A 10,330-nucleotide genomic window follows, 5' to 3' on the forward strand; every position below is an offset into this window, starting at 1 on the left:
GCCCCCTCCCGACGCGAAGCGAGCGTCGCCACATTTGTCCCTCCCAGCAACTCTTTTTTCAGACACGCGTCAGGAGCGGCCGAAAAACATGAAAAACGCACCAACACGACTGAGAAAGCACCAGATACGCCGCGGAGAGCGACGCCCCAGCTGCCTCAAAAAACCGTTCCGGGAAGCACGGCGCGTGAGGTGTTTTTGGTCATGTTTATTTCTCAACGAGGCCACGGAGTCCAGACGTGATTTCATCGCTCAGCTGCTTGAAATGCTGCTTCGCGGCGGCCTCGGTCGTGGTGGGAGGCAGGAACTTCATACTCGTGATTTTGCTGATGGTCGGGCGCATAGTGTTGTAGATCGTGCCCCAACCAATTTTATGCTCGCTCCCGCTCGTCTCTGCAAAATTCGCATGCCAGCACCTCACAAACGCCAGGCATCTAGACGGCCTCTCGCCCAAATGCAACGGACATCTCTCTGCCGGACTCCCCAGGACCGACTGCCTCGATACTTTGGCGCTATACGCCGGCTCTCAGCCGCCCCCCCCCCTTTCGCTCCACTTTAACGCGGCTTCGTGCTAGTGTGTGCGAAAATGCGTAGCCTTCTACGCCTCTCTTCGCAAGGCACGCACTCAGACAGACAGGCGTTCTGCACGGATACGACGTCACCAGTGTCGCACAGGGAAATGCGAGGCCGACGGGCGTCTATCGGCTAAGAACTCGAGTCTTTTACCAAGAGCGTTCTTACCCTGCATGACGCGAAGGCACTGATCGTAGAAGTGACAGATAGTGCGCATCATGCCGACGGTCTGGAGGCACAGAGCCGCACAGAAAAGAACGAGCGAAAAAACGTGTGTCACAAACTCCACACAGCCAAGGCGCACCAACCCTTCTCACGCACGCGAGCGCCGCCTTCCTCCCTTGGGTCTCTACAGGGGTGCGTCGCAATGAGAGGAGCGGAGAGTCTCTTGAGTTGTCCAGTCGGACCGCGCCACCGCCTTTTTTCTGTCCCGTTTTTTTCGCTCCATAGCAATTGCTCACAGACACCGAGTGCGCTTCCTCAGCACGGGCGTTCACAGGCATCCTAGCACAGCTCTGTGTCTTCTCGTGGATAGCCTCCCCACCCCGTGCAGGCTCTAGAAACCGTAGAAAAAGAGACGGAAAAAGGGAGGTTTCCAAGACCGGCACGACGCCAACTCGCGTCCTCCCGGGGAGCGCAGCCGACACCCCCAGGCGCTTGGAGTCTCACCTTGTACAGCGGACACATGTAGTCGTAGTCGGAGAAGGCATTTTGCTGGAGGAAGTCTTCCCGAATAATTCGCGCCACTTCGAGAATCAGTTTTTGGTCCTGATAAAAACACGCAGAGACTTTCGAACATCAACCACACGAACCGCAGCCCTCCCCCCCCCTCGGTTCCTCAAAGACTACCGCCCGTCTCCATCGACACGCTGCTTCCCCACCGCCTCTGTTTCATAGACACTCCTATACACATATACAGATATATACATATATATATATCTATTTATATGCTCTGGGATATATATATATATATATATGCTTGCATATGTGGGTATGCGTCGACGGATACACGAAAGAATATGCTGAAATGCCTTAACGTGAGGCGTTGTAGGCGAGGCAGTTCTGCGGCCTTTGGTTAGGGTGTACGGAGGCAAAGCTGCCAGTGTCTCAAAGGGCCAGAGAACAGATTCCCTCAAACACAGGAACCAGGTACCAGGAAGGTTTGGAGTTTGGAGCATCGAGCAAAGTGCTCCTGTGCTCACCTCGGAGAGAGAATCCTTCCCGACAAGCTGGACGATGTCAGTAAGCTCCGCTTCCTGCAGAAAGTAAGCAGGGAGGAAAGAGGCGCAAGAGCGCCCGTAAGTCGACACGGCGAAACAGCGCGTCAGGCCAGGCTGGCCTAGCGAACAAATGAAAGAAATCGTGGTGTCGCTACAGCTCAGAGACGCCCCTTCGTGAAACAGGCTCGTCCACGTGCCGCAGCTCGTTCACGCGTGCAGGCCCCGAGCGTTCTCCATTTGGTGAGAGAAGGAAAGAAGACGACGACAAAAAAGCGCTCGCCAGGGGCACCACTCCTGTATCTGCCGCTGTACAGACAGCCGCTCAGTTGACTGCAAGTGCGACACCAGCCTTACGAGACCGGAATCCCGAATGTGTACATTCGTTTCTTCCACCCTGCACTTTTTCGCTTTTCTCTGCTCACCTGCTGAAGGATGTCGGACACTTTCTGGCGCAGACTGCTGAACTCGGAGTCGTAGGAATCGAAAAACGGCTCCAGTGCGCGAATGTATTTGGAGAAAGACGTCGTCCAGTTCACTGCATTTCCCGAGGCAAATGCAAAACACGGAACGCCTCAGCAACTGCAAGAGGGCTTTTTGGGCAACGCCAAAACACGGTTTTTTCCGCGGCTGGGTCTTCGCCCTCCGGCCGGTCTCCAACGTGTCCAGAAGAGTGGACAAACGCACGAGCATAAAGCTACACAGATGTGCATGCGAGGCCCTATCGAGGAGGCACGCACTTTCGCTCCTCCCTGTCCCTTCTCTCTCGTGACATCTTCCCACGGTCGCCCACAATCCTTTGATACACACGTGTACCATTACACAGGGATACATCGTGTATGTCCACGTGCATATTGATCTGTCGAGATGTGTGCACTGCTGAGGCCCTCGGTGCGTCTCTACGCAGGCTCTTTTCGTTTACCGGAAGGGAAATGTTTCCGTTGGGCGAGTTTTTTGTCGAGCCCCCAGAAGACTTGCACAATGGACATGGTGGACGTCGTGACGGGGTCGGAGAAATCTCCTCCGGGCGGCGAGACGGCGCCGACGATCGTCACGCTCCCCTCGCGCTCGGGAGATCCGACGCAGCGAACGCGGCCTGCGACAAAGAGAAGGCACCAGACGACTGCATGCACCCCGACCCAGAAAGGGTGAAAACCAGAGCCTGCGCAAAAAAAAACGACTGCGTGTGCTCCAGGCCTCTTTAGCAGCAACGTACTCGCGCGCTCGTAGAAGGAGGCGAGCCGAGCTCCCAAGTAGGCTGGGTAGCCGCTGTCGGCGGGCATTTCCGCCAGACGACCGCTGATTTCGCGAAGCGCCTCAGCCCATCGACTGGTGCTATCAGCCATCATGGCCACGTGGTAGCCCATGTCTCGGAAGTACTCGCCGAGGGTGATGCCTGCGAGAGAAAAAACGCAGGGGACACAGGGGAATTACGTGCGGCGACACGGGCCTCTGCACAGACACGTCGCGGGTTCTCGCTGGTTCGCGCCGCGCTGGCCGCCGGCCCTTCCGCGGGCTGGGAGCCCCAGCGGGGCCTTCCCGCTCTCGCCGCCTCTCACCGGTGTAGATCGACGCTTCACGCGCAGCGACAGGCATGTTGCTGGTGTTTGCCACCAGGCACGTTCGCTGCATGATACCCTCTTCTTTGCCGTTCACAACGGTCGTCAGTTCGGGGAACTCAGTCAGGACTTCGGCCATTTCGTTTCCGCGCTCGCCGCAGCCGACGTAGATAATCACCTGGCTGTTGCTGTATTTGGACAGAGCCTGAGACGCAAAGCATCCCGCGCAGACCGGGAGGTGGTGTGCGTGCAGATCCACCGTTGTCAACGGCGACACACACACACACACACGGACGCCCGTCCTTCTGCAGCAAAACGCGTTTGGTCCAAGCAACTCGTTTTTTCGAGGGGATTGCCCACCTGCGCTGCCTATTCTCGAAGCCTTCCCGGGAAGCGATCTCCCGACGCAAGTCGGCAGGGGACGGCATGGAAACGATCGGGAAGACGGGACGGGACGGCCCCCCAGAGGAGGAAATCGCCAGAACGCCGCCAGAGACCCGACGGCGCAAACACACACCGTGCAGTCATTGCGAAGCAGTCGGAGACACGCGCACAAAAAATCACCACGAATCGAGGACGGAGGTCCGGAGAGACTCGAGAGGCCAGAGGCTCTTTAAGAAACTAGAGGACTCTAAAAAGGCGGAAGAGCCGCGATCTCCACCCTGGTTTTCTCGGTGCGTTTCTCACCTGGGAAATGCAAGTCTTTCCACAACCGAACGCCCCGGGAATGGCGCATGTTCCGCCCTGCGAACGTCACATGCGACAGGAAAACCCCTCGCATACTTCCTCTTCTGGCCGTTCGACCTCTCGTCTTCCGTACACCCCCGTACACAGCCTTTTCTCCCGGATTGACAACCGTTCTTCGAGGGCGTCCGACACCGCAACAAGGCCACAAACGTTGCGTGCCCCGTGCATGCAGCTTGCAACTCGACGTGCGAACGCAAGACACGCAGAGCTTCCGGTTGTTTGCAATGCAGCCAGATCGCCTGTGTGTGGCGACGCAGATCGCGTGATGGATGAGCCGCCCTGGCTGCGCTTTCCGAAAACGCTTTTCTCACTTGCACGGTGGGGAAGAGGGAATCCAGGACGCGCTGGCCTGTGAGGAGCGGCGTGTTGCCGGACAGCTTCTCGAGGCAGGGACGGGGCTCACGAACTGGCCAATCGTGGGACATTTGAATGGGGATCTGCTCGCCGCGGAATTCCAGAGTCATGACCGTGTCCTTGACGGTGTACGAGCCTAAAAGCGGATGTGTTCGAAGACAAGCCGAGGCCAAAGAACCTTCACGCGGCGCGTATGCGTCGGGCAATCAAAAGGGAGAAACTGCTCTACAAGGGCCGCAAGAAACCGACGCGATACACGCCAGCGCCATCCGGCTTCCTCGCACACCGGAAAGTTCGATTCGTTGCGGTGTATATACACCGAACCCAAGAGCACAGAAGGGTGATGCGAGGCACGAGACTTGCTTACTCGTTTGTTCCTGCGGGATTCCCCGGGAAAACGGACAGCATCTGCCGCGGTACCTTTCAAGCGCTGGTGCCTAAGAGGAATCCACTTCCGCGCTTCGCAGAGAACGCACGCAATCGAGAGAAAAAATTACCTGCGGGTGCAATCCACGAGACTTTGCCTTGGACCTTGGGGGGGATCATGATCCGGTGCTCGAGAAAGAGATTGTTCTCCTGGACAGTTCCGATGACGTCTCCGCCTGAAACGCACGCAGTCCCTATCACGCCGCATTCACTATTTCCGCAATGACGCACCCATACGTTTCGCCGCCTATAAAAGATGCAGAAATGTCCAGCTGCCTACAAATATATAAAATATCTGCGATTCAGATATATATATATATATATATATGCGAAGTGCCTGTTGTGTATTGCTTCCGTACGCAGCTGGTGAATCAGAGGGGCTGTGGATACCTGTGAGGATGTCTCCGACTTGAACATTGCTGACGGGTTTATATTCCCAGAGTTTCTTGTGGTCAAGAGCCGGGACGTCGACGCCTTTGGGGACGAAGACGCTCTGGGCGACTTGCGCGATGCGCTCCAAGGGCCTCTGGATTCCGTCGAAAATGTTGTCGAGAAGGCCTGGGAAGGAACCGGCGAGGAAGACGAAAGTGCGGTCAGCGCGCGAAAGGAGGAAAAACGAGACACACGCGGTGTGAACCCACGCAGAGAGGACAGTCGGCAGGAAGAAGGGGAACGGGGCGAGGAGAGATATCGAGCGAAATGACTGTCAGGAAGAATTGCCAGGGAAACGGGGAGCGACACAGAGCGACCCCTTCGACCGAGGGAACGTGGAGAGCACACAGAGAGACAGCGAAGGGAAGGTGTGCATGCAGCTACACCGGGGGACGACGGAGGAAAGTCCGAAGCCATGCAGACGGAAGAGGCGATACTGCTTGACATGAAGCGCGCGGGAAAAGTCCGGTTCACGCAGGAAGCGGAGGCAGAAAGTCGTGAAGCGACGACGGAGAAAGACCAGGCGACGGACGGGGAACAGCGGTGTTTTTTTTTGTGAAAAAAGACGAGGGACTGTAGGTGGAGAGAACGCGAACATCAGAAGGAAGAACAGAGCGCACGGCACGAGACATACAGGACGCAGACGCGGTCTCGCAGTGCAGACTGTGGGAAGAGGCGCTTCGAACCGCGCACGGGCACCGCTGAATTTTTCTTACCCGGCCCCAGTTCGACAGAGAGCGGCTTTCCGGTCTTCACCACGGGGTCTCCTACGCACAGGCCGGCTGGTTCGAAAGCAAACACAGAAAGGACAAAACATCGATGAGAAAGTATGTTTATATGAACGGCATGCACCGTCTTCTCCGTGAACATGTCTGGTTGTCGCCGCCCCTCCCCAATTCTCTGTGTCTCCATGTCGAGGTTTCTTTGTTCAACACACACGACCAAGACAAAAAGCATGCGCTGTAGCGACTCTGGCGCCTCCTCCTCACTTCACCCTCTGCTCAAATCCTGAAAGAGGAAGGAACAGAAGAAGTTTGGTGGGAGCTCTCCGAAAGAGACACGTGCGTGTCGCGCTTAAAACGCCGACCCACGGGGATTGTTCGAGAGGTTTCAGCCCCCCGGGTTCTTCGTTTCCTTGCCTGTTTCCTCGTAGACTTGGATGAACGCCTTGTCGCCCTCGAGCCGAATGATTTCTCCGACGAGGCGCTGCCAGCCGACACGCACGAGCTCGTACATTTTCGTTCCGCTCATTTGCTCCGCCAGAACCACTGATGGAGAAAAGCGGAAAGCAAAACACAGAAAACTCCTCCATCACAGCAATGATTGCATGCACACCTGTTTCAGCCTTTCTGTTCCAGGAGCGTGGCGATCCAGCATCCAGCTGCGCAGCTGGAAAGGTCCAAAACCGCATCGCTCTCTCGGGCCTCGTCTCTGGACCGAGAAGTAGACCGGCCGATACACGAAAGGCACGACTCTACAGGTGAAGAGAGGAGCCGGGACGCGTTTGCATGCGCAGAAGGGAGGACAATCGACAAGCGATGGTGCTACCAGCGCCGGAAAGAAAGGCTGAATGATGCCACTGTTGCCACCGTACACGCACAACCAGGAGGGAAAACAGAGCCGCGGAGCAACGCGCAACGGGCGCAGTCGATAGGTCCACACGAGACAGTTGAGAGGAAAGGATAAATATGGTGTGGAAAAAGGGATGGCAAAAGAAAGTACTCAGCAGCGGGAGGGTTGAGGCGAAAACAGTTGCAAACACGAATCACAAGCGGGGAACGGAAGGCAGCGGTGGCAAAGACCGCAGACGGAGGAGAAAAGGAAGAGGAGAGAAGGCCAACAGTCAAAGACAGGAAGGGACAGGAGAGCTGGAGCTGGAGTTAGGACCCGAAGGCGTGTTCGGTGTTGGGTGCCGTACACTCGCGAGGAACCTAGGGAGGTCGATTTTCCTTTTCGACGACAGAGGAGAGGCGGGAACGTCACGCGTGTCTCTCGGCAACACAGCACGCCAAAGCACAGAGGGAAACGGATTCCCCTCAGGATGGAGAGGAGCGAAAAGAACACTTACGCGGGCCGGAAACCTTGTAGATGATTCCCATTTCTGCGTCCGCCTCTGGGGCCGACCCTTCGCCTCTTGGCGCCATCTTTGTCAAGGGGAAAGTCAAGCGAACGAGGGGAGACGGGAGAAATCCAGCAGAGAGAGTGAAAGACTTCCTGAAAACCTGGGAGTCTCCGAGGTGGTTCGGTGTATGTACACGCAGATCTGTTCGGCAGCGAGCGGCAGAGAGACCGAAACGGTTGCCACACACACACGCGCAGCGCTTCTTGAAACGAGGAATCACGGGCAAAGGAAGAGTCTCTTTGTGAGGGAGAAACGAAGGGAACGAGAGATATCCAGGAGGCGACGATCAGGGCTGTATTTTTTCCGCCGCGCAAGCAACGCCCCTTTGTGGCGCTGAAACAAAACACACGGGGAAACCGGCCTCAATTCGTGGGATAGTAAAGCTGCACAGTAAGTGGAGAATGCTCGTTCAAAACTTGGAATGAAAGAAAGAGAGGCGCTGCTGTCTCGTTTTTGGTGGAACTCATATGCATCGAGAAGCAAAGATGACTGGAGACTGTGCTTCGGTAGCCAATCGAGGACAGTCGATGTGCGAGCAAATGCAGCGGAAGGACGGGAAAAGGCGGAGCACCCCTTCGAAGAGAGCGATTAAACGGGCGTACAGGACTTGCGAAAGAAGACAGAATGGGAAAGGGAAGGTCGCCGGAGGAAGAGCTAGCAAAGTTACAATCAACACACTCGGCTCCAACCTGTGCCACTGGGCTCGGTCAGCGCTGCTGAACGGGGCATGCGATGGATTCTAGAAGCTCTCCCGGTGTGTTCCCCCCTCCTCGTAGGCTTTCTGTCGGATTTACGAAAACGTGACCGGTACGCGCTGTCACCCTTGTCAGAAAGAAGCAAATTTGTCGAGGGGAATCGGAAACCTGACTCCAGCGAAGAAAACCCTACCGGGATGGGAGAAATTGCCTGGATTTTCTCCCGTCGTCTCCGCGTATATGGCGAGCACCGCCGACCCCGGCTGCAAATGGGCGCCGGATGAGCTTTAAACTTCCAGCTTGGTGGCTTCTCGGTGTTCGTCTAGTGGTTTTTATTTCGCTGGGAGAATGGGTGTCGGCATTTCGCAGTTCAAAGAGAAGGCGCGGCGGAGGCGGGAAGAAGGCCCCGAATACCCGTCGCGGAGAGACCGACGCAGGCCTGTGTCCAGGAAGTAGAGCTGCAAGCGTTTGTCGCAGAAAGACGAAACGAGTCGCGTAGGGTGCCTTTTACATCGTGGAGTGGGACAATTGATCAGTTGTCGCATCCAGAGGAATGGGGGGGAAGCGCACGACTACAGATTTTTGGTCGTATAATCCCGTATCTGCATTAGTTCAGCCCCGTTTACGGCCCCCGCATCGGTATTTGAAGCACTGGATACACAGTCTCTGGAAGGCGATGGATAGAAGCGAAGATGTCAGAACAACTTTCCTGACTGTGGACCCTGTGGGTGTAACGCATCAGGAAAGCTGCACTTGTGTGCTGTGTGTTTCTTACGTGCGAACGGCGATCTCGACCTCCTAGAACTCATTTTGACACAAGGGCGCATACGCACACTTCTATTTTCTTAGCCATGGGAGCTCTCTCTCTTCAGCGGATCTGGTTACCTTTCTCTTTGGCGCCGTTTCTTGAACAATTAGCAGGTCCCGTTGTTAAGAGCGGGAGTAGCACATACCTGGAAGAATCATTGCTTTTGAAGCGTCGGCGGCAGACCGAATCAAGCCATCTATCCTGGTTTTTACCCACGAGGTTTCGTCCTGTACCGTGGTACAGGAGGCTCCGTTATGGAACGTCCGCCGGATCTGTGATAACTTGGACTGGAACAAGGCAGACGGACTGACTGTGCGATCGCAGACGCTGCGTTCAGCGCCTGGGTTTTCCGCAGCTTTCCGGCTCCGAAGGCGTACCGGGGTTTCCCAGCACTGTGCGCATGGACGACTGGTTTCTGGGTTTGATTGATGCGAAAAGTGATCGACTTTATCGTGAAGGGTTCTCATGAAGACGTTTTCTCATTGCTTTTTGAGGCTAAGTTTAAAAAATTCGCTGGATAAGAGCATTATGTCCAAATCCACAGGGATGCGAGCTCCAATCGCCACGGCGTTCGCCACAGAACCGTATACAAACGTTCCTGCAGGATTGGACACGTCTCTTGACATCTGTCTACTCCATGCGGACTTTCCGTTTTCCCTTTCAACTGGAAGATCTGGAACTCGCTGAGTGTGCTTGCGAGAAACCGATTCGAACTCCGATTGTGCACAAGATCACCAAGGCAGAGTTACGTGGTCGGGAGTCTCTGCACTGGGATAAATCGGATGGCAGGATTGACTGCATTCATGCACCCCCCTCGGCTCCAGCTACGTACGAAGCCGGGTTTAAGAACACAAAGATCAGAGGTATGCCATGTTTTGGTATTATCACATGATGAGTGGACATTGCCTCTGTGCACATGACCCGCAATCCAGAACTGTAGAACTCAAGCCGAATAAACAGAGACAGTATAATACCTAGGAAGGGGTTCTCTAAGACAACAGACAGACTGGATCTGCAGAGCATTGAGACTCGCCAAGAAGGACCGAGAATCCCCGGACCTCCGAGAGAACACATTTTTGTCTGGAGACATGACGCGCACTTGGTTTTTGGGACTTGATCCAACCCAACAGACGGGAGAGAAAGTGTATCCATGAGTCTGTTAAAGGAGGGTTGGCAAGCGCTCTGGAGTTCCAGTGGAGAAATCGTCTTACTCCTGCGCGTACATGTTGAATGCTAGCAAATGCAGAAGATGCTTCATGCTGCAGCCGCCGGGAAACTCTATGTACCCGCTCTAAAGCCCTCAACTCGACCCCACAATCACCGGGAGTGACGTGTGAAGAGTTTGATCGGAAACGTCTCTCCGGCAGAACGGACACAAGTACCTCCGGCTGCAGCGTTGG

At 55.5% G+C, this 10,330-nt stretch overlaps 1 protein-coding gene across 1 annotated transcript; it reads right to left on the bottom strand.

The window, feature by feature from the left end:
• Positions 1 to 205: 205 nt before the first annotated feature.
• On the bottom strand, positions 206 to 7,449 carry NCLIV_029990 (putative vacuolar ATP synthase catalytic subunit A; the record flags this gene model as incomplete). The annotated part of the gene is made up of 14 exons (XM_003883194.1): positions 206 to 390; positions 739 to 799; positions 1,240 to 1,338; positions 1,773 to 1,826; positions 2,213 to 2,325; positions 2,710 to 2,883; positions 3,004 to 3,183; positions 3,347 to 3,551; positions 4,034 to 4,090; positions 4,405 to 4,583; positions 4,945 to 5,049; positions 5,264 to 5,431; positions 6,022 to 6,087; positions 7,374 to 7,449. 14 exons carry the CDS (start codon positions 7,447 to 7,449, stop codon positions 206 to 208), a joined length of 1,722 nt encoding a protein of 573 aa, XP_003883243.1.
• Positions 7,450 to 10,330: the final 2,881 nt, after the last annotated feature.

This window comes from Neospora caninum, chromosome VIIb, assembly GCF_000208865.1.
Source record: "Neospora caninum Liverpool complete genome, chromosome VIIb".
Lineage (NCBI taxonomy): Eukaryota > Apicomplexa > Conoidasida > Eucoccidiorida > Sarcocystidae > Neospora > Neospora caninum.